Here is a 24851-nt window from a genome sequence, read left to right on the forward strand (position 1 = left end):
CTCAACCAACACAGAACAAGTCACGGTGTGTGAATATCATACAAATACGATAACTATTATACATCTGGCAACACTGGGACACACCCACTAAAGCTCAGAGTCTACACAGTCAAATTGCGAACGTTAATAAATAATAGTGTTAAAGTTACCTTCAGAAGATAAATGTATTTTGCTAATACCCTTATTTACTACTAATTATTAGTGATGCCATTCATCTTTGCATTTTGCATTAAACTTTATCTTTAGCTGCATCTTTTATTATATATGACTTTTCTTCTTTTGCATTTCTAGTTTTACTAGCGGAGAAAATGAAGCGAAGAGCGTTAACATTAAAGATGTGGTGTATATGTAATCTACCCAAGTCATTTTTATAACAAACCTGAGACACAACCAGACCAGAAGAATGTTCATTTATGTCATCATGTTCATTTGAGGTCATTTACTGAGTTCCATTATGAGATGATGTAAAAGCAGTAATTCTGAACACGAGTGTGTACTGTGACAGGGGGGCGTATTTACAATGACACATCCAGAAGAACAACACTGTAGTTCTCCAGTTTAATGGCCGCACACATAAATACAAACATTATATACTATTTATTTTGTTATTACAGAATTTAATATGTAGGTCCGTCCTTTAGCCCCATCTCAAAAGGAAACAAACACACAGTCCATGTTTTATCTCCTCAGTATCACAGTTCCTGGTTCTCTTTAAGTTAGTGTTGATTTTTGCACTCAAATGCTGCAAAGAAAAATTCTAAAGAAAATCAGTCAATGACGTCTGCCTTTAGGCCTGTTAGTCACTAATCTAAATGATAACAGTTCAATCTGATGGTTGGTCACTGGATAATTATGGTTATGAATATTGACAGGTCTTCTTTGTAATTCTTGCTAACATATACAGATATAATAACAATACTCAATATTTGCACATTTATAAGAAACTATTCTGGACCATAAACATCTCCACCCAACAGAGAATGTAATAATAGATGGGGATTTTAATATGCTGACAGATGATTGGTTGAATCGATTCCCAAGTAAAATGTTGTATAATGACCAACACAATAATGGCAATATTCTGATCTTTAATAAATGTTTGGAGAAATAGGAATAGCAATAAACAACAGTTATCATGGATTAAACCAAATAGATTCATAGAATAAATTACTGGTTAGTTAGAAACAGCATTTCCACTAATATATCAAAGTAACCACTAGTTGTATTACGTGTAGAGAAGATGAGAGTAAGTGTAGAACTGATCCTGAGATCATGTGCTTTAAAGAACAGAGATATAAAATAAAACTCAGAGCACAGACTTAAAAAAAAATCCACTTTATTCTTCATTCAGATTGTTACACTGACAGAACAGATGCATTGTGGGAGAGATTTGGGTCGTACAGATGTGAACAGGTGTTTAATGGATTGTTTTAGCTTTAAACTGAGTTAAATAATAAATAATGTGATCAGTGGTTTGTGGTTCAGTTGATTTGTGTTTACACTTCAGTCATCACATCACACATCCGGAAGAACCCAGGTTCTGTTTGAGACACACAGATCAGCTCCACACACACACACACACACACACACACACACACACACTGATACTGAGGACAATCTCACTGTGTTAAAGATCAGTAATGTGTGTGACCTCATCATCTCCATTAAACTCTACAGGAAATCATGTGATATACATTATGTACAGAGTAAAGAAGCTCATACACACTCCTGAAACACATTAAACTCAAGTACATAGAAAAACCTACTATTTGCAAAGTGTAAAAACTAAATCCTCTAACAAAAAACACTAACAATCCCTAATAATTCAATTTTACAGCAATAACAACAGATCCATAATCGAATCATACACTAGGATTACACACTGGAATAGAGAGAGAGTGTGTGTGTGTGTGTGTGTGTGTGTGTGTGTGTGTGTGTGTGTGTGTGTGTGTGTGTGTGTTCGTGTGTGTGTGTGTGTGTGTGTGTGTGTGTTCCTCATCCCCTCTCCTCGTGTCTCCTATAAAAACAGACAGACAGAAACAGGATGAGCTCTGAGCTGAGACTGAATGTTACTTTTCTGTTAGATTTTCTCTCCACACACAGATGTTTATTCCATATTAGACTGTAAACTCCATCATGTCTTACTCTCTCAGTTCAGCAGGAAGACACACAGTCACACTTTGTTGTTGGAGTTGTTGGAGGAAGAATCATCATCAGTGGCTGTAAAATATACAAAAAAAAAACATTCATAGTTACATTTTAGAATAAACAAAAATTCCTTAGACTGTAAATATTTGACACATCAACTGTTGTGACACCTTTACACCAGCAGAGGCGCCCTCCCCAAGTACCAACTGTCACATCATCTCTACATTTGCAAAGACTCAGTCCTCCCTGGTGGAAAATTTTTAAAACAAAACTATTTCACGATTTTGTGCAACAATATTTTAACAAAATTGACTCTTATATTCTAGATTCATTACATGTAAAGCAAATATTTCAAGTCATTTTTGTTTTAATTTTAATAATGACGGGTTATAAAACAAACATCCGCTGAAATGAATGTATATTTATGCACTGGTCAGGGCTTTTTTTTTTATCATGAATTACTGCATCAGTGCTGCATGACTTGGAGGTGATCAGCCACTGGCTCTGCTGAGGTGGTACTGAAGACCAGGTTGCTTTGATAGCAGCCTTTGGCTCATCTCTATTGTTGGCTCAGGTGTTTCTCACCTTCCTCTAAACAATAGCTCATAGATTCTCTATAGGGTTCAGGTCAGGTGGGTTGGCTGGCCAATCAAGTACAGTAAATAATCATCAGCAAACCAGTTAGTGGTAGTTTTGGTGCTGGGGGCAGGTGGTCCTGCTGGAACAGAAAATGAGCATCTCCATAAAGATTGTCAGGAGACAGAAGCATGAAGTGATTTAAAATCCCTGGTAACGATGCTTTATGGGTATTTGCTTCCAGAGCACCAGGTAAAGTTCCCTGATTCAGGCATGGAAATCACATTTGAAGTCTTCCTCATGATGGCTTGCGGTGATGCGGTGGTGCACTCTGATGCAGTTTCTCATGGAAAGAACATTCAGGGCATGTTCAGTGAGACAGTGAATCTTCTCAAGATTTTCATCACCACATCCATGACAACAGCAGAATTAGAGAGGTGCTTCTCAACTTTATAGAGGATCAATACCTTCCTGAGGAACACCATGATACAGGAATATAGAGAAGACACAGGCATGTTCCCCTGGCTCTATTCCTTAATGTATATAGTTTACCCTGGAATAACACATTATCCAGCAATAAACTGCAGAAAGGTTTTGTCTTTTTATTGAGTTTGCTAATATTATTGTGTTTCTGACATGCAACAAGCTGATGCTTGGAACCAGGTGTAGCTCAGAGGTTAAGGCATTGGACTACGGTTCAAAAGATCCCGGGTTCAAACCCCACAACCACCGAGTTGCCACTGTTGGGCCCTTGAGCAAGGCCCTTAACCCTCAACTGCTCAGATGTGTAATGGGATAAAATTGTAAGTCGCTCTGGATAAGAGCGTCTGCCAAATGCCTAAATATAAAGCTAATCTACATAAAAAGTTAAATAATATGTTACTTGATAGTAAAATTGTGCATTGTTCTTTCTATAATATTTATTATATAAACTTTAAACAATACTGTACAATATTTTGAACATAATATAAACTTCAGCAGTATAATTTAACAAGAATCCAATGAAATAATCACCCCAATAAAAAATAAAAGTTATCAGCCAGGTGTATTTAAATGTATCAGCACTGTCTCATGGATTCTGTTATGTTTAATTAAAATCCTCCTGCATGTGGATCCCAAACCCTCACCCGAGTCTCTGGAGTTACAGTTTAGTTTAAATTTTTCTAAAGGACACTTACATGGTGAGGAGTTTTGTGGAAGTGGTTCAAAGGCTGAAACAGAGATGAATTAATGAGTTATTACTGAATTACTTATCATGTATAAAAATTTATAAAATTTTAAACACAACTATATCAGATTAGTGACTGCTGGAAAATCCACGTCTCTAAATCTGTTGTTGTAAAACTTGCCTTTATTCCTCTCACCAGACGAGTTCCTCCAGACGAGAAAACCAACACAACCGGCGAGAGCAGCAAGAGAGACGAGAGCCGCAATTACACCAATGATGACACCAATCGATCCTCCACCTGTTAAATCAGCACAGAGTCTTTATTATCTGCTGCAGCAAGAAATCAGCTTTTACTCTCTACAGCTCTAGTTTATTAGGACCTTTTGGTACTTCTTTCACTATTCTCTCATCCCCCAAGCTGCTGTGCTGAACCACGCAGGTGTAGTTGTGTTTCTGCAGCTCCTCAGCTGGGACTTTCAGAATGCTTCTCTTCTGGAAGCTTCCATCCTGGTTATGTAAAGTCTCTCTGAGCTCCACGTCCTCATGCACGTCCTCTCCGTCCTTCTGCCAGGTGATCATTACTGCTTTGGGTAGGAACCCTGTAGCGTGACACACCACCTCTGGAGAAGACGAGTGCTTCTGGAACACTGACACCTCAGGACGAACTGCAGAGACACAGAGGGACAGAAATTTTTAGTATATTCATTAATAATATGAGGGAAGGTGTTTCAACACAAAGGTACATTCTGTTAGATTGGACTTTTTTATTGTCATTGTACAGGTGCCTGAACAACAAAATTAGCCAGCCAGGCCACAAAGGTGCAAGAAAAAGTGACAAGTGACAGTACAATAAATAGAAACAATATTAGAAACATTATATGCACGTGGGAATGTGTACAAGGGCATCATAAATACAATAAAGGGTAGTTTAGAATAATTAAAACTATTAGGTAGAATGGTAATTGCACATCTCAAGGATTAAAGGATTCAAAGAGCTTTATTGTCATACCAGCACACTTCCATGTTCTGGTACGAAATTTGGACCCAGGTCTCGTTTAAGCCACAGAGATAGCATAGTAGTATAAATATGAGGGTGTAAATATGTATATACATGAATATAAATAAGAGCAGTCAGAGATATATTATGCAGGAAATTATACATAAACTATACATAGTGTATTGCACATTTTCAGAGGTTGGATTGCACACGTTGTTTATTCGACTTATAGGGTTATATATATGTATTGCACCATAGAGTTATATATTACACTAAAAGTTTGATTGTGTTTAATGGGAGAGGACCTACAGAGCACGGCTAGAGTTCAGCAGTCTAATTGCTTCAGGGTTAAAGCTGTTTTTGAGCCTGGTGGTCTTGCACTGAAGGCTCCTCAGCCTTCTGCCCGAGGGAAGAGGTTGAAATAGAGCATGTGCAGGGTGGATGGAGTCCTTAATAATGCGGAGGGCTCTTCCTCTGCATCTTGCAGTGTACCATTCGGTGATAGAGGGGAGCCTGCTACCCACTGTCCTCTGTGCAGCCTTAACTACTCTCTGCAGGGCTTTCCTCTCAGCTACGGTGCTATTGCCATGCCACACAGTGATATAGGAGCTGATGATGCTTTTAACCGCTCCTCGATAGAAACTCTTCAGAACCAGGCTTCAGCTCGTTTTAGCTTCCTGAGGAAGTAGAGGCGCTGGTGGGCCTTTTTAATATCCCACAGATTCTCTATGGGGTTCAGGTCAGGAGAGTTGGCAGGCCAATTGATCACAGTAATACCATGGTCAGTAAACCATTTACCAGTGGTTTTGGCACTGTGAGCAGGTGCCAGGTCGTGCTGTAAAATGAAATCTCTCCCCAGTCTTCCTCCAGACTCTGGCACCTTGATTTCCGAACGACATGCAAAATTTGCTTTCATCCGAAAAAAGGATTTTGGACCACTGAGCAACAGTCCAGTGCTGCTTCTCTGTAGCCCAGGTCAGGCGCCTCTGCCACTGTTTCTGGTTCAGAAGTGGCTTGACCTGGGGAATGCGGCACCTGTAGCCCATTTCCTGCACACGCCTGTACACGGTGGCTCTGGATGTTTCTACTCCAGACTCAGTCCACTGCTTCCGCAGGTCCCCCAAGGTCTGGAATCGGTCCTTCTCCACAATCTTCCTCAGGGTCTGGTCACCTCTTCTCGTTGTGCAGCGTTTTCTGCCACACTTTTTCCTTCCCGCAGACTTCCCACTGAGGTGCCTTGATACAGCACTCTGGGAACAGCCTATTCATTCAGAAATTTCTTTCTGTGTCTTACCCTCTTGCTTGAGGGTGTCAATGATGGCCTTCTGGACAGCAGTCAGGTCGGCAGTCTTATCCATAATTGCGGTTTTAAATAATGAACCAGGATGGGAGTTTTTAAAAGCCTCAGGAATCTTTTGCAGGTGTTTAGAGTTAATTAGTTGATTCAGATAATTAGGTTAATAGCTCGTTTAGAGAACCTTTTTATGATATGCTAATTTTTTGAGAATTTTGGGTTTTCATGAGCTGTATGCCAAAATCATCAATATTAAAATAATTAAAAGGCTTGAACTACTTCAGTTGTGTGTAATGAATCTAAAATATATGAAAGTCTAATGTTTATCAGTACATTACAGAAAATAATGAACTTTATCACAATATGCTAATTTTTTTAGAAGGACCTGTACTTAAAGCTGGAGACCACTTCCACAGCTGCTCCATCAATGTGTAGGGGGAGAGGAGTTAGCTTGTCCTTTCTGAAGTCCACCACCATCTCTTTGGTCTTTTGTACATTGATGCAGAGGTTATTTCCCCTACACCACTGTACCAGTTGTTCTACCTCCTCTACCAACATATTGCACATAAATAGTAGCAGGAATGAAATAACGGCATGGGAAAAGTCTGCTAATGAGCACACTCACACTCACACTCAACATGTTGCACATAAATAGTAGCGGCAATGCATAACGTCGTGGTAGAAGTCTACTTACGCGCACTCGCGCACACTCATGCACACTCACGCACTCATGCATACACTCACGGTCACCATCGTTTGTAGAGGAAGATTGAAGATTGAAGGAGTGGTGTCAGTGTTCTGGTGCATTAAGAGTTCTGACAGCTCACGGGTAGAAACTATTTTTTTTGTCTGTTGGTTGTGCACCTGATGGATCTGAACCTTTTTTCCAGAGGGCAGGATGTTAAATAGGTGGTGGTGGTTAGGATGGAGGTGGTCTTCTATAATCGCCCTGGCTCTGGAAAGACATCTAGAGCTGGCAATGGAGTCCAGTGAGGGGAGAGGACAGCAAATCACCTTCTCTGCTGTTCTGGTGACCCTCTGGAATCTCTTCTTGTCGGCTGCCGTGCATCAAGCGTAAAGTCTTTGAAGAGCATACTTACTGAAGTCCCATAGTCCTTCAGGTGATGCAGTGCAGAGTGGAGGGCAGTGGAAATTGCATCCTTGGTGGACCTGTATGCCTTATAGGCAAACTGGTGGGGGTCAATGCTGGGTGGGAGGCAGTCCTTTATGTGCTTTAGGAACAGCTTCTCAAAGCACTTTGCGAACACGGGTGTCAGTGCAATGGGTCTATAGTCATTAAGGCCATTGATGGTGTTAGACTTGGGGACTGGGACTATTATTGCAGATTTTAGGCAGTGAGGGACAGTGGCGTGTGACAGGGAGAGGTTGAAAAGTCTGGTGAACACAGAGGACAGCTGGTCAGCACAGGCTTTGAGTACACTCCCAGGTATTCCGTCAGGGCCAGCAGCTTTCCTCTGATTTACTGCTCTAAACACATTGCAAACCTGATGTTCATGTGTATGGTCTGAGCTCAGGCTAAGGAGGCTATGGGCAAGGCAGTGCCCGTGGTAGGGGTATCTACAGTTCTCTCAAAGCGGGCAAAGAAGTGGTTTAATTCATCTGATAATAAAATGTCCATGTTACCTGTATTTGTCCTGCCACCTTTGTAATTGGTAATATATTTTAGGCCAGATAGCTTAGTTGAATAGTTCAGTTTTGCTTCTCTGATGCCTTTTTTGAGGTCTGCTCTTGCTCTGCGGTATATATCCTGGTTCTCAGATTTATATGCAGAGTGACGTGCCTTTAACAATGCCTAAACCTTACTCGTCATTTTGCGGTTGGGGTAGACCCGAACCCGCTTTTTCATGGTGACAGTGTCCATGCAATGCGTGATGTAACCCAACACTGCAACTGTAGGAGTCTCTAGGTTGTCATGTTTGAATACACTCCACTCTGTGAGAGCAAAACAGTCCTTTACCTGAGCCAGAGCTTCATCAGAAAAGGTGTTAATGGTTCCGGTAGTGGACTTTTTTTTTTTTTTTTTTTTTTCCCGGCCTGTCAGTATCACAGATAACACATAACAGAGTGTATCATTCACAGCCATTTTTTTAATTATTATTATTATTTTTTCTTGTTTGTTTGTTTGTTTTACCATATTATGACAGACAAGACCAGGGGACCAAAAAAAAGAGAAGAGAGAGTAAAAAAAAATAAATAAAATAAAAAATAAACAAAAACATTTAAGGGAAAAAAAAAAAAAAAAAAGGAAAGGAGAAAAAAAAAGGGGGGAAGGGGTGTGGGGTGGGAGGGGGTGGTGGAGAGAATATAGCCAGAATCTGTTTCCGTACCTGCTGAAGAAAAAGAGAGAAAACAACAGAAGACACAACAGCAGAGAAATTGCAGCCACAACCAACATCTGTATGATTCGCAGTAAATCATAAAACCTAAAACCTGTTGAGCCGCGAACATAATAAAATATTTTGAAATAAACATTTTGTTTTGAAGCAACCGCAAAGACAGTGTGTGTGTGAGCACCTGTTTGTACACCAGTGTGAACGTTTGTGTGCACACCTGTGTGTGTGAGCGCGCTTGTGTTCATAAGGTTCCTCCATGTAAATGTTTAATAGTGTGTGTGGGGAACCACAGTCCCGTCCCGCAAGGCATGGAGCAGACACGGCAGAGACACGGGTCCCAGACATCCAGAGGCCCCCCAGAGCACAGGAGTCTCAGGAGAACCACCGCAGGGACAGCCCCCCCACCCCGAAAGGGGCAGCGGAGAGCCCAGAGGGGGGTCATCTAACAGCCCCAGTGCAGACGCCCCAGGGGGCCGTGGCGACAGAGGCAGTCCGGTCCCTGGGTCCAGAGATCCCAGGGCCCCTCCATCCCCCAGCCGGTGCCCAGCCAAGCCAGGAGAGCCAGATCCCGCCCAGCGACCGCCGCGAGTGAGCCAGCGCACACCCGAGCGCCCCGCCCCGGAGCGAGAAACCAACAACCCACCAGCGGCTGGGGGCACCCCACAGCTGGGTGTGGTGGCAGAGCAGGGGGGGCCTGGGATGTTGAGAGAGGTGGAGTCTAGGACCTGACCTGACACCTAAACGTAGACAGCCAGGCACACACATACACAAACATACCTTCCCACCCTCATACAAACAAATATTCACACACTCACACATGTAGACACACAAAAATAGACAGTATACACACTCACACTCCCCATATACCCACTTCCCTCTGCCGTGGGTACAGAAAGACCCCGCAGCAGCGGAAAAGCAGCTCCGGTCCCCGCAGCAGCGGAAAGGACCACCAGCCCAGACCCCGACCGAACGGCCAGCTCCTCCTCTCAGCCCCCGGCCCTGGACCACGGATAGAGAACGGGGGTGTGGAAAAAAAGAAGACCCCCGCTTCGCTCCTCCTGCTCTAATGTAGTGTTGATGTGTGTTGTTCTAAAGTGCTTTAAAACAAGGGAGGGGCAAGGCACTAACCACCCTCCGGCAGCTCGTGTCAGCTCTGCCCCTCCCAAGAACCCTAAATGTCTACGTGCCACTTAAAATTGGGAAGTGGGCACTGGCACCAGAGGTAAGGCTGATTAAACAGCCCGCCCTCTGGACGCCATTCAGTGTGCCCACCCCCAAGGCCCTATATGTATGTGTAACATGACAGTAAGTAATGAGAGTGTCTAAGATGTGATATAAAATTGAGATGCAGGTGGTCACAAGGAGACAGGGGAGGAAAACCTCCCCTGCATCCCAGCAACACCCCCGCACCCCAAAGCCCTACCTGTATGGTGTTGTGATGGAGCGGAAGAGGGAAGCATCGGAGATGGGGAGGAAATAATCAGAGGGGATAAGTACCCCCCTTTTGGGACCAGCTCCCCTACTGACCCCCATAGGCACCCCCGTTGCTCAAAAATCCACCCAGGGCCAGGGGCCCGGGCCCATCCAAACCAGGGCCCATGGCAGCGTCCCCACCGGCCACCGCAGAGCCCGGGGCAGCCCACCAGGCCCCACAACAGAGGGGAAGAAGAAGGAAAAAAAAAAAACTACTCCCACCCCCACATTCAGTCGACTCCCAGATTACATAGAACAATAGACACCCAAGTTAGGCCCGTCCTCCTCCTGTAATGGACCCCCCCTGCAGAGAGGATACTCGCAGATGGTATAAACACACCCACCAGCTGAAGAGGCCTCCAGGGCCGGGCACCAGGGCAAGCACCAACCCACATCCCGGCAGCACACCAGCCAGGACCCACGCCCCCCAGGCCCAGCCGGAACCCCAGCCCAGAGGCAGAGCGCCCCCAGGACCCCAAACCCCCCCCGGACCTACCTCGGAGCGGTACGGCCGCCAGGCCGGCAACCTACGTCCGCCGACACGGGCCTCCCCAGCAGCGCCGCGTGCGGCCGGTAGAAAAAAAAGAAGAAAAAAACACCGCCCAGGAGCCACCCGCGCCCCATCCAGGCCAGGACCGCAGCCCCAGCACCGGACCCCCCAAGAAACCCACCCCCCGAGAACACCTAGACGGCACAGGCCAGCATGCCCCCCGCCGCATCAGCAACCAGAACCAAAACCGGACAGAACTGCGGCCCCCAGCCGCACTAGGTAATGGAGCCGATCAAAGGAACCCAGAGAGATTGATCTAATGTGGCAGCAGACGCCGTGTCAAGACTAATATAGTCTAACAAACGATCTCTATATTGGTTGATATTATTATTATTGGTTAAGATTATTTCTATTTTTCCAGTTCATGAGGACAGTCTTCTTAGCAATGCATAAGGCGGTGAAAGCCATGTGGATTGTGTTGACCTCTGTAGTGACACCCTCTAGGTCACCCAACAAGCAAACTGAAGGAGAGGCTAGAATGGAACATTTAAGACACTTTGATAAGTCTTTACAAATCTCATACCAGAATTTCTGAACAGGTGGACAGAACCATAGAGCATGTATGTAATTGTCAGGTGTGTTGTTTTGACAGTGTGAGCAGTTGTTAGAAGCTGTAAGACCCATCCGGAACATCCGATTACCTGTTTAGTGCACTCTATGCAGAATTTTGTATTGTATTAATTGTAAACTGGGATTTCTAATCAGTTCAAAAGGTTTTAAACATATCTGAGACCAGAAATTATGGTCCCAGCTGACTGATAGATCTGCCTCCCATTTTGCAATAGGAATCAATACTGATTCATCTATTTTGGATAGTGTCCTGTATATATTAGATAATAATTTGGGGGTCCTGAGATTAAGGAATTCTGCCACTCTTGGTGGTATTTGTAATTTGATACGACCGGAATTAAATTTCTTTTTTACTATAGATTTAACTTGTTGATCTTCTAAAAATCTGTTCTTGTTAATCCCATATTGATTGACCAATATATCAAAAGGAATAAAATCTGTCCCTTCGAATATATGTTCCAAGTATTTAATACCTTTACCACTCCAGTCCATGAAGTTTATCATATTATTGTTTTGTACTATGTCAGGGTTGTTCCATATGGGAGTGCGTTTGCATGGGATTAGTGAAGACTCAGTCATTTTAAGAAACTCCCACCATGCTGTCAGAGAGGAGCTGATACTGATGCTTTTGAAGCAAACATGTCGTTTGATGATCGGGCTAATGAATGGTAGATCTGAAATCTCTATATTATTGCATAGTGCCTGTTCTACATCTAGCCAAGGCTCATCTAAGAGGGTGTGTTTTAACCACCCTGATATGTGTTGAAGCCTGTTGGCTAAGAAATAGTGGTGAAAGTTCGGCAGATCTAGTCCTCCTTTGTCCTTGGTCTTTTGTAGTGTTTTTAAGCTAATACGCGGGGGTTTACCTTTTCAAAGGAATTTAGAGATGGAGGAGTCTAGAGATCTAAACCAGTCAGTTGACGGTTTGCTTGGGATCATTGCAAATAGGTAATTAATTCTTGGCAAAACCATCATTTTTATTGAAGCTACCCTTCCCATGAGTGATATGGGTAGAGACTTCCATCTGGTTAGATCATCTTCTATCGTCTTTGAAAGTGGGATGTGGTTTAATTTTGTTAAATCTGACAGCCTAGGTGAGACATTAATACCTAAATACTTAATATTTCCAGATTGTAGTGGAGTGGAGGAGGAGGACTGAAAGGAGCAGTTAATCGGAAGAACAGTAGATTTTAACCAGTTTATTGAATAATCGGAGATTCTTGAGAAAGAGTTTATTAATGTAATTACCTCAGAGAGAGTGGTTTGTGAATGCTGGAGAAAAAGTCATCTGCGTAAAGACTAACTTTATGTTCTATATTCTTGCATTTAATGCCTTTAATTGCTATAGTCTGTCTAATAGCTGCTGCTAGTGGTTCAATAAAAATTGCAAAAAGTGAAGGGGAGAGAGGGCATCCCTGCCTGGTGCCCCTCTTAAGACGGAAGCTGGAGGATGATTGGTCATTTGTCCTGACACATGCTGTTGGAGAATTATATAATATTTTTATCCAGTTTATGAAGAAGTTTCCAAAACCAAATTTGTGTAAAGTTGCAAATAAAAAATTCCAATTAACCCTATCAAAAGCCTTTTCTGCATCTAAAGACAATATTGTAATTTGAAGGTTTTTATTGCATGAATAGTCTATCAGGTTAAGTAATCTGTGCGTATTTGTTGAGGAGTGCCTTCCTTTTATGAAACCAGTTTGGTCTGGATGGATTATGAGAGGGGTTACCTTCTCTATTCTTTTTGAGAGCGCTTTGCAGATTATTTTAATGTCAACATTAATAAGGGATATTGGACGGTAGCTGTTAGGCAGTACCGGGTCTTTACCTGGTTTTAGTAAGAGACTAATGTTAGCAGAATTCATATTTGGCGGGAGTCTACCATTTTCCTTAGATTCCTGCAACATTCTGTTGAATGTTGGTGCCAGAATTGTCCAGAATTCTTTATAGAATTCTGCTGGGAATCCGTCTGGACCTGGAGCCTTTTTATTGGGCATACTGTTCAAGGCTTCCTGGAGTTCATCTGATGTCAGTGGAGAATCCAATGCCATCGCTTGATTGTCTGATAATTTCGGAAGAGTTATATGATCAAGAAACTGGTCAACTTCTTCTTTAGACGGGTTCATCTGTGGTGAATAAAGAGATTCATAAAAGTCCCTGAAAGTATTGTTTATTCTTCCAGGGTCATATACTGTGTCCCCAGTTGAGTTTTTAACAGCATATATAGTTGTTTTTTCTTTATTTATTTTTAACTGGTTAGCTAGGAATTTACCAGATTTGTTACCATATTCAAGGTTTTGCCAGCGGAGTCTTTGTGCTAAGAACTGAGTATTTTTATCAATAATTTCATTTAATTCTAGTTTTGCTTTACATATTTTCTTCAATATTTCCTTCTCTTGAGAGGATACATAAGCTTCTTCTAGAGATTTGATTGTTTCTTCTAATTCCTGAATATATTTATTTTCTCTTTTCTTTTTATGTGATGAGAATGAGATTATTCTACCTCTCATCACAGCTTTGCCTGCTTCCCAGAGAACAGATGCTGAAGTTCCAGGCTGGTCGTTATAGTCTAGATATAAAGCCCATTCTTTCTTAAAATAATTAATAAAATCTTCATCTTTAAGCAATGATGTATTAAATCTCCAGTTTTTACATGGTGGAGTGTCCTTCTTGTTTTTTAAAGTTAAAGATACAGGAGCATGGTCGCTGACAGCTATGGTGTGTATTTCTGTGTCTGAAATGTCACTCAGCAGTGAGCTGCTGACTAAAAAATAATCCAGACGAGAGTGACTGTGATGAACTTTTGAAAAAAAAGTATATTCTCTACAGTTGGGGTGAAGAGATCGCCATGCATCGCAAAGTCCGTAGTCGCTCATGTACTGTTTAACTATATTAGTTGATTCCCAATTACGCTGAGTTCCAGCTGTGCTGAGCCTGTCCCTTTCTTTATTTAGTCCAAAGTTGAAGTCTCCACCAAGAATCAGTGTACAGTCTAGATGTTCAGAAAGTGCAGTAAAAAAAAAGTGTGGAAAAAGGAGGGGTCATCAACATTTGGACCATATATACTGGCAATACATAACTTTTTATTAAATATAGATAATTTAATGATTAGATATCTACCCTCTGGGTCTATAACTGTGTTGAGTACTGTAAATGTAACATTTTTATGTAATAAAATTGCTACCCCCCTTTGCCTAGAGTTATAGCAGGCTGCGAACACATTAGGGAACTCAGCTGTTTTAAGTTCATCTATAGCTGTGGCAGGTCTATGAGTCTCTTGTAATAAAACAACGTCTGCCTGTAGTTTTTTAAGCTGGTAGAATATTTTTAATCTCTTCTCTCTGGAGCCAGCTCCATTCACATTCCATGTGACAAGCCTTAGTGCACCCATGGATGTGTGTATGTAGCTAGTATTGCCTGCTGTGTGTGAAGCTCAGATGAATGAAATATGAGCGAGCGTGTATGTGTGTGTGTGTGAATATGTCCTGTGTGTCTGTGTGCGCTAAGAGTACGGTGTGGTAGTATTGACGCTGAGTGAATATATATATATGGTCGTGCCGTGCCGATGTGTAAAGATAAAGTGCTGTGTGTCTGTGTGTGTGTGTGTGTGTGTGTGTGTGTGTGTGTGTGTGTGAATAAGGCGGGTGATCAGTGCAGTGAGAGAGGTTAGTATTGAGAAAGACAGCAGAAGAGGGAAAGAAGTAAACAGGAGGGGATGCATAAAAATAAAATAATAAAAAAACAAAAAAAATAAAAGTCCGGTGGTGGACTTTGTCTTTTTCCTAAGTGTGTATGTCGGGACAACGAGCAGGGAGAGGTAATCAGTCATACTCAGGTGGGGGAGGGAAACATATCTGTAGGCTTGCTTGATTTGTGTAAACATGGTCCAAGATGTTGTTCCCTGTCATAGGGCATTTCACATGTTGAACAAATTTGGGCAGCACAGTTCTTAAGCATGCTTTGCTGAAATCCCATGTTGATTATATGTACTCCTTCTGGATAAGTCTGTTGTTGTTCAGAAATTGAGTCGTGGAGGTAGGCAAGGGCTGAGCTAACGTTAGCATCTTGAGGTATGTAGACTGCAGTTATTAGCACTGCAGATAGTTCTCTAGGCAGATAGAATGGTCTGCACATGACAGACATTGTCTCTATGCCTGGGGAGCAAACTGTGGTAATGATCTAAGTGTTTGTGCACCAGTTGTTATGTGTGTAAATGCACAAACCTCCACCTCTGCTTTTTCCACCTGTAGCCTTTCTATCACTGCGGTGTTTTGTGCGGCCTGCTAGCTGCATCAAGGCATCGGGAATTTTCTCTCGTAGCCATGTCTCCGTGACGACCAAGGCACATCAATCACAGACGAGTGGCCGTTCAGCGAGTAATAAGTTCAGTTCGTCAATTTTGTTGATGACCAACCGTGCGTTGGTCAGGAAGATGCTGGGTGGTTTAAAGGGCTGCTGTGCGCGCCGCCATTTTGGAAAAGTAAAAAAAAAAAAAAACTTAAAATGGTGTCAGAAGGTTTTTTGCTCTAAACACTCAAATTAACTTGGTATGTGATCAAAATATTTAAACCCCTGCTACTAGATTCAGTGCCGGTCCCGAACCTAGATAACAAGGGAGGGTTGCGTCATTTGACAATAAGCCTGTGCCATGTTGTTGTGCGAGCCGGTTGGTTTGCTATTGGCGACCATTTGATGGGAGCAGAAGAAAGACGTAGTTAGCTAGTGATTGCATAGAAAAGATGTATTTATTAAAAACTGCTACATAACAGACAGGTAGGATAGAACAAGTGTGTGTTTGTGTGTGTGTGTGTGTGTGTGTGTGTGTATGTTACATTAACAGAGCAGATCACACACTTTACCTTTCCTCTCCAGAGTCTCTCTGCCATAAGACACATACTTCTTTAACTCCTCAATACAGGTGTTCTCCAGGAAGTTCCTCCACTGATTAGCCGCTGCTCCTGTTTTATCCCACTTGTTCTTGCTGATCACAGCCTGAGGTGTCGGAGCGATCCAGGTCAGAGTCTTCAGATCAAAGCTGAGGAAATCTTCTCCATCATAACTGTACTGTTTGTATCCTCTAGTGCTGCCGTCATCATCCAGCTCACAGCCACACATCATCTGCACTGTGTGAACACCTGCACACACACACACACACACACACACACACACACACACACACACACACAGTCGGTATTTAAACAATCCCACTACATTCTACTCCTCATTTTATTTCTAACATACAGTACATTTTAAATGTATTTATTTACCTTTAATGATTGTTGTTCTGCTATTTTTTTTATTATTGTTGTTATTGATTTTTTTTAACTGAATCATGAGATAGAAGGCTTTGTTGATTAAATTACAAGAGTTATATCACAAATATGCTCAGAATCAGAAGCTGATGATCTCCTGCTGGGATTCACACACACACACACACACACACACACACACACACACACACACACACACACGTCACTCCTATTCACTCACTCAGTGTGTCTGGGTTTATCACACCACTGTGATAGACTAGTGTGTGTGTGTGTGTGTGTGTGTGTGTGTGTGTGTGTGTGTGTGTGTGTGTGTGTGTGTGTGTGTGTGTGTGTGTGTGTGTGAAACAGTGTGTTAATGCTAGCAAGGCAAGAAAACCACCACATGGATGGAATTAGTACAGCATGAGTGTACTGTAAGTACTGTAACCATTTTTTTTTAAATTCATACATATCAACAATTTGACAACACACACACACACACACACACACACACAAATGTACTAACTGCTGTCAGTGTATGTGCATGTGTGTGTGTTTACCTTCAGTCTGATTAAAGCGCTGCATTAGTGTATCCACATTGCCTTTGAAGCTCTCCTCCTGACCCTGTCCATTCTGCGTGTTCCTTTTCCAGTAATCTACACCTTTGTTTTTCTGTATCCACTCAGTCTTTGGGATCGCCTTCCTGATGTTACTGTCATAGTACTCAAACTGCACTCCATCCAGCAAACCCACAACAGTGAATTCTGGGAAATGTATTCCTGGTGTAACTGCTGTGAAGAAGTACTGGTAAGTGTGTGTATCTGTAAGAGTGTAAAAACATATTTATAATGTTTAATAACACAAAGAACAGAGGAAACTCCTATAACTAAATTATAATGTTATTAAAACGCTTTAGTTTCAGTTCAGTTACTGTATATTCCTAACATTAGAAAACTCTATATTTCTGATCAGTCTGAATAAATAAATCATCGTTAATATGAAACATATGACTTTAATAAAAGAAAAGTGAAGAAACTGTTTATGCCGTTATGAATAATTTGTTTTTAGTTATAATCCCAAGTTTATTGTAATTGGGGAATTAAGCACTGATGGTGTGTACACACTCTATAGTGACTGTATGCTTCCCACTTTATTATTATTATTATTATTATTATTATTATTTTAATATTGTAGTAGTATGCAATAACATTGTTCTTCTTTTTTTCTTTTTATTATCTATTATATTGTATTACTTATTATCTTCACTCCCCCCTATTTTTGGCACTGCTCCTGCACCCAGAGCTTTTATCTTATGCCATGTTTGTTCAGATCTAATGTAGTCCTGGTGTAGAAATGGCATTGTTCATTATTGTAATTTTTCATCACTTTTTTTATCATTGAAATAAGCAGCCATGCATTTAAACATCATCACAATAATAATAATAATAATAATAATAATAATAATACGGTCAAACAAACATCAGATCGTGACATTATCTACTGAACTTGTTATGGTGAATAAAGTACAATAATTGTGCTGGAGAATATATTCCTTAATGGTTCCATTTAAAAGTAGGAAGATATGCTGGTTAATTATAGTGTGTACATCCTTATTATATAACCATGATTCTTCACACCAGTTGTGTAAATAGTGTCTTCACATTCTGTTCATTGAGTCTACTGTACAATCTCTCAGTATATACAGTGTTTACTTCACTCTGGAAGCTCAAAGTAAACTGAAGTCTCTGCTTTACTGAATCCACTATGATTACATGATGTTTGTGTGCACTATACTGATGTTCAGCTATAATATATTTTAATTCTAAAGCCAGATCTGGTCAGTATCTACCACCACGAGAGAGATCATGGGGCTTTACTACATACATTTACACAAGTTTCAAATATACTGTAGTTATTATAAAATGTGTTGGTGAGTTAGTATTGTATAAGGATGGGAAAAGGACAGTTCTTTTGTCAATATTAAAAATCTCTCCAGTCGATCACTGTTACTGTCAGTATATTGTGTCACGTCGTCCTGCTCTGTATCTCAGTTTATTAGATTGTCTGTCTTCTTGTGTTAGTTTGGTTTTTATTATTTAAAAGCAGATTATAAACAAAATAAAATACACAGAATAACAGACTGCATCAGTGTGTAGGAGGAAAAATTATAAGCAAGAGTTAGTAATTAAAAATAGCATAGCATTAGGGAAACAGCTTTACATGGTAGAAATTAAAGTAAAAAAAATAAAGGTGTGTTAGTGTGTGTGTGGGGGGGGGGGAGCAGTGAGTGAGTGTTCAGGGCTGGAGGTCCATTCAGTCTTAAAACTGAGGAAAAGTTTGCTTATAATTAAATTAGAATGTTTTATCATTGTTAAGTAAAATACATATTTAAAATGTGTGTGAGAGTGTGTCAGTGTGCGAGTGTGTGTGAGAGAGAGGGTGTGTCCGCGTGTGCATGTGTATGTGTCCTCACAAACACTTTCGATATACAGCACGTAGATCACAGACCCTCTACTGGTCAAATGTATTACTGCAATAACATTCCTGCAGTCATTAATGATGAGGCAGATTATCTACCAGGTTAAAAAAAAATAACTATTGCAATGACTATGTTTCAGCAACTTACAAATATATATGGGTCATTGACGGATAAGACTTTTTAATAGGCCAATTTTAAAATACCAAAAATATGGATATGTTTGACCATTTTGTATCATTAAGACTAGTTGAACTCATATCAGTAAATAGATAAACTGATGAAGAAAGATAAACTTTAGTGCCCTTTCATTTTATGAAAACCATTATTTCACAAGTTTATTCTATAATATCAGAGTCTCCTTCATTATCCAGTTAAAATAAATGTTTATCCCTATAAAAGGAATGGAAAATGGCTGAATTTAGAAAAAAAAGATAAAATATACAAATAATTATACTTAAACAATTAACTCTATGTATATAATTGATGTATAGAATATGAAAACTACAAATATAGGACATATATCTATCATTTAACACATTTAGCAGTGGTCGCCCCACATGATACTCGGTCGCCCCATATGATGTTTTCAAGTTTACTCAGGTATAACAGGCTAACAGTTAGCCTCAGAAACCAAATTAGCCTCTTCTAGTGACAAAGCACTATCAAATTTATCATCAAAATATAGATTTGTGGATAAAAATTATAATTCACAGTTTTGGGGTGGTCGCCCCACATGATGACCAAAAGTGACTACGACATCACAGCCGTTAAAAAACAGCTTTTGTCTGTGTGTATTGGTGCATTATCATCCTGATACACGCCACCGTCTTGCTGTGTGTATTGGTGCATTATCATCCTGATACACGCCACCGTCTTCAGGACACAATGTTTGAACCATTGGGTGCACATGGTCCTCCAGAATGGTTTGGTAGTCCTTGGCAGTAACACGCCCATCTAGCACAAGTATTGGCCCTCGGGTATGCCATGATATGGCAGCCCAAACCATCACTGATCCACCCCCATGCTTCACTCTGGGCATACAAGAGAAAAGGCAGTGAAGGTGGACTTGTTAGAGAACAATACATGTGTCACATTGTCCACAACCCCGGATTCTCGCTGTTGTCACCATTGAAACTGACGTTTGGCATTGGCACGAGTGACCAAAGGTTGGCTATAGCAGCCCGGCCATGTACTCTGACCCTGTGGAGCTCCAGACCAACAGTTTTGGTGGAAACAGGAGAGTTAAGGTGCACATTTAATTCTGCAGTGAGTTGGGCAGCTGTGGTTTTATGTTTTTTGGATACATCCCTTTCAGACAGCTTCCTCTTGTGCCACAGTTACTCCTGTTGGATGTGGTTCGTCCTTCTTGATGGTATGCTGATGTTACCCTGGATACCGTGGCTCCTGATACATCACAAAGACTTGATGTCTTGGTCACAGATGCACCAGCAAGTCGCGCACTAACAATTTGTCCTCTTTCAAACTCTGATGTGTCACCCATAATGTTGTGTGCATTGCAATATTTTAAGCAAAACTGTGCTGTAACTCCGCTAATTAAACTTTCACACTCTGCTCTTACTGGTGGAATGTGCAATCAATGAAGACTGGACACCAGGCTGGTCAAACTTAGCCATGAAACCTCCAACACTAAATTAGCCAGTGTTTCAGTTTCTTGTTCAACTCCCACCCCCTGTACTTACTTCAGGTTGTGATTAAAAGTCACCATAAGCACTCTCAGGCTGTAAGAATTAAACTCTATTAGTCATAAACATTAAGATTTACATGTGAAAAAAATTAAACAAACCCTTTAATTACCACTGGTAAATTCCGTATCTGTAGTAAAGCATGGTGGTGGCGGCATCGTGTTGCAGGGCTCCTTTTTACTGACAGGGACTGGAAAGAAAAGTGTTAGATGGATAATCTATTAAACCGGAAATTCTGCTCACGACAATACAAGAGTGGTTTTGTTTTTGAGAATAGAAGAAAGTGCTGCATATATTCCTATATTTCCATCAAAGCTACACTCTCTACATGCAAAATCACTTTTGTTTTCGATAGGTAATAAAATCAAACAGGACATCCTACTTAGCAGCCATGGCAGAAAATTACTGATCATAGAGATTAATTTAAGTCCCTATACATGAGATGTGACAATAGAGACATATTAGAGTGAATGATGTGCAGCTGCACTACTGTCGGAGCTGATGTTATAGAATATTAATCACCACCTTCTGACCAATCAGAGCCCAGAAGCACCTGGTGAATAAACTGCACAAACTCAGACTGGTTGTTTAGTAAAGACTTTAGAATATTACAATGTGTACATGATTGAATTGAATAAGTTTACATTGTACAGAAGAAATATTATTACACATGATAATACAGAAGTTTACAGTGACGCTGCTTCTCACATTCCTATAGTCACCTGCTGTTTCTGTAGTGCAACCGAGTCCAAGAAACATCCTCAAGCACAGAAACCACAGGAAAGAAGAAGAGTTTAGTCTTTTAAGGTAAAGGAGGGGGATTTTATGACATCATTAAAGTCTGAAGATCATCAGTCACACTCAGGCTGTAACTTCTGTTCTCTTTAGTTTGTTTTGCATTAAAGGTCATCTCTTCAACCAATAGAGCAGGTACACACAGACACACACAGGGATGAGTGTATGAAGACCAGGCACACACACACACACACACACACACCGCTCCATCTGGATAAAAACACAGTCCAGAGCCCGTGGGTTAAACTCTACAGGATCAGCAGCATTGTTCAGCTTCAGTCGTACAGAAAAGAGGATTCGAAAGAAGAAATTCAGACGGATGAGAGCAGAATACAGAGCTGTTAGTCAGAACGGGGGGACGAGTGAGACAAGCAGCAGTGACTCCCGAACCTGGAGACTTCTGAGAGAAAAAAGACGTCTGTCCAGGATCAGTCACATGACAGCAGTGCTGTGTGAATGAGAGACACTAATACTGGGATTAGAAGGACAGAATGTGGACAATATGCAGTAATAATGTGGAGATGATTTAAGAGTCTGATTTAGGACCACACACACACACACACACACACACACACACACACTAGACAGGGAAAAGCACTGCACTGTATACACAATGAGCAGACAAGCTATTGCTCTGCACCACAGCAGCCCTTTAACAAACTCCCGCACCAGCACCATGCTTCAGACGTCTCCTTCATCATCACACTCTTCATCTGTACATTCCTAAAAGAGAGGGGGGGGGGGGGGGAATGCCCTCGGGTTTAAATGGGGTAACAGGACCAGAGTTTTGAGGCGTCCAGTGACATCATGCAGGAGGAGAAGGTCCGAGTGTGTTAGAGTCCAGTCTCTAAATAATCCCAGAGCTGGGGGACGACTCCGTCTTCTCCTTCAATATGGCTTGTTTCCAGTGTAACACTCTTAACACTCGTGCTGGAGCAGTGTGTGTGCGTGTGTGTGCGTGTGTGTGTGCGTAAAATAAAGACATTCCTTCACATCATCTCCACTCGAGACAAAAACACACAGTACAGCGCCTCCATGGGGTCAATAAACATGAAGCAGGAATTAAAACAAATGGTAAAATAATTAATCACCTGAACAAAGGAACATTTTGGAGGGAAAAAAAACTATTAGTGGGAGTCATGTGACCCAGGATGGGGCGTCTCAGACACACACACACCTTAACAGACTGCGTTTGTGTCGCGCTGCTGGTGGTTTGTGCCGCGCGGATCCGTCAGTTTCTCTCTGATCGTCTCAACGTTACAACAATAAACTCCGTTAAACTGTTAGTCTGATTAATTTCCACGGAGACTCCAGACAGCCGGGGCTACATTAAATAACGTGCAAATAATAATAACAATAATAATAATATTAAATAACGTAATGTTAATACGTTCTCTCTCCTCCTGTAGTGTGAACACAAAAAACATGGGAATTTATTATTCTAGATTTTTCACACAGGGAAATCCTCAGCTGTAGTTTCTCTTAAAGTTTTCTTCATGTGTGTGTGTGTGTGTGTGTGTGTGTGTGTCATGGCTTTGTGCTGCATCTGTATTGGTTTCTGTTGCGGAGAGCGAGAGACCGAGAGACGAGTCTACGTCTCCGAGTCCCCGTCTCTGTCCGTAAGCCTGAGAGACACCCTCGGACGCGTTACTGTGATGACGTGACTAACGTGAGGGGTTCCGTCCTGACCCTCACGCAGAGTTTAAAGCTCCCTCCAAACGAGTCGTGAGATATTTTATAGCTAAAGGGTCACGAGGTCGAGCTGATACATTGAGGTCATACATTGAGGTCGGGGTCAGGGGTAGCTCAGTGGTTAAGGCATTGGACTATTGTTCGGAAGATCCCAGGTTCGAATCCCACAACCACCAAGTTGCCACTGTTGGGCCCTTGAGCAAGGCCCTTAACCCTCAACTGCTCAGATGTATAATAAGATAAAAATGTAAGTCGCTCTGGATAAGAGCGTCTGCCAAGTGCCTAAATGCAAATGCAAATGCAAATGCTGATGAAGATGAAGTGAAGAAGGATCTGCTGGAGGGGTTTGAATAAGGCCAGTACAGACACTTTGGTTTCAGATGCTGAGTAGAGCTGAGGTTTCCATTCAGTGTGTGTGTGTGTGTGTGTGTGTGTGATGAACACACTGACTGATTCCTGTGTGCTGCAGGTAATGTCTCTCTGAACGTCAGAGGTCTGGATTTCCGCTTCCTGTCTGCCTTCTGATCACTGCTGATGTGTGAATCTCTGACGGAGTGTGTGTGTGTGTGTGTGTGTGAGGACGTTCAGGTTTGTGTTAAGAGAGCTCGAAGCCCGTGTTCATGCTGATGGCGTAGCGCAGTTTGTCCCTGAGGACGTGCTTCTTGCTGTAGTTGGGCAGTTTGAGCAGGTTGAAGCAGGTGGAGGATGTGGGCAGGCGGCCGGCCGGCTCCTTCTTACGGATGGTGAAGAAACCACGGAGCACACTGCCCAGAGTGTCCCCCGTGTCCTAAACACACACACACACACACACACACAAATACAAAAATACAAAAACACAGGGACATGAAATACCATCTAGAGTAAATGATACTTAACCTCAGTATTGGCTGTTAAACACCAGCGCGCTAACAAAGTCTCGTCACAACGAACCTCATCCTCATCTGTACGAGGTGACTCGATTTGACTTAGAGTATTATGTAACAAAAACATAAAACATTCACGTATTTGAATAAAATATCGATTGACCAAATTTTTTCCTGTGTCTAAGATGAGACGATCGTGAGACGACACGAGTATTACTCGGGCCAAAGAGAAGTGACGACATTAGGCACATTTTTATAACACGCCGTATACGCTTTAAATCAAACTTCACTCAAACACACACATGCAACAGTCACACATGCATGAATAATACCAACTTTAATGTGTGTGTGCATGAGTGAAGTCTGGTACATTTTCTCCATATCAAACTGGAGAATAAAAGTATGTGTAGTAATATCAGAGGGGAAACAGGGGGGCACACAATTACTGGAAAAAAAATACCACACACCTGAAGAGACACATCAAGGTTTGTTTGTTGTAATTATGTTACACATGTTACCATAATTATGTTGTGATTTTATTTTATTTTATAGTTAATCCGTTGCTAAACACATTAAGCTAACAGGTTAGCAAATGATTGGGACCCAAAGGAGCTACAACAGTCCAAGTGTGTAAATTCATATTAAAGAGAAAAAAAACGTTTCAACACACTGTCCAAAACACTCCTATTGTTTTGTAGTAAAATAAATAAGGATAAGCAGCAGTTGTTGTTAACTAAAAACATCAGATAAAATGATACATTTAAATAATGTATCTGTGCCATTTCTTTGCCTATGTGACCCATATTTATTTGTGTGTGTGTGTGTGTGTGTGTGTGTGTGTGTGTGTGTGTGGTGTTGATATCTGACCTGGTCGTCGGACACTTCCACACAGCGGATGGAGAAGGGGGGTCGGAGATAGGCGAAGCCCAGCAGAGGAGGT

The 24851-nt window shown here is 41.6% G+C and overlaps 1 protein-coding gene across 2 annotated transcripts in view; it reads right to left on the bottom strand.

Moving 5' to 3' along the window:
- Positions 1–494: 494 nt before the first annotated feature.
- Positions 495–24851, bottom strand: part of LOC128509176 (class I histocompatibility antigen, F10 alpha chain-like) — a 55988-nt gene continuing 31631 nt past the window's right edge. The window contains exons 2-8 of one of the 2 annotated variants that reach the window (XM_053480796.1): positions 16940–17200; positions 15990–16265; positions 4273–4557; positions 4074–4190; positions 3903–3935; positions 2168–2220; positions 495–1317 (exon numbers count right to left, since the gene is read on the bottom strand). In XM_053480796.1, the coding sequence (XP_053336771.1) occupies positions 2174–2220; positions 3903–3935; positions 4074–4190; positions 4273–4557; positions 15990–16265; positions 16940–17200 (1019 nt within the window). In that variant the 3' untranslated portion in view covers positions 495–1317; positions 2168–2173. The other variant, XM_053480795.1, reaches the window with a different exon arrangement.

The sequence above is a fragment of the Clarias gariepinus genome, chromosome 21 (genome assembly GCF_024256425.1).
Source record: "Clarias gariepinus isolate MV-2021 ecotype Netherlands chromosome 21, CGAR_prim_01v2, whole genome shotgun sequence".
Lineage (NCBI taxonomy): Eukaryota > Metazoa > Chordata > Actinopteri > Siluriformes > Clariidae > Clarias > Clarias gariepinus.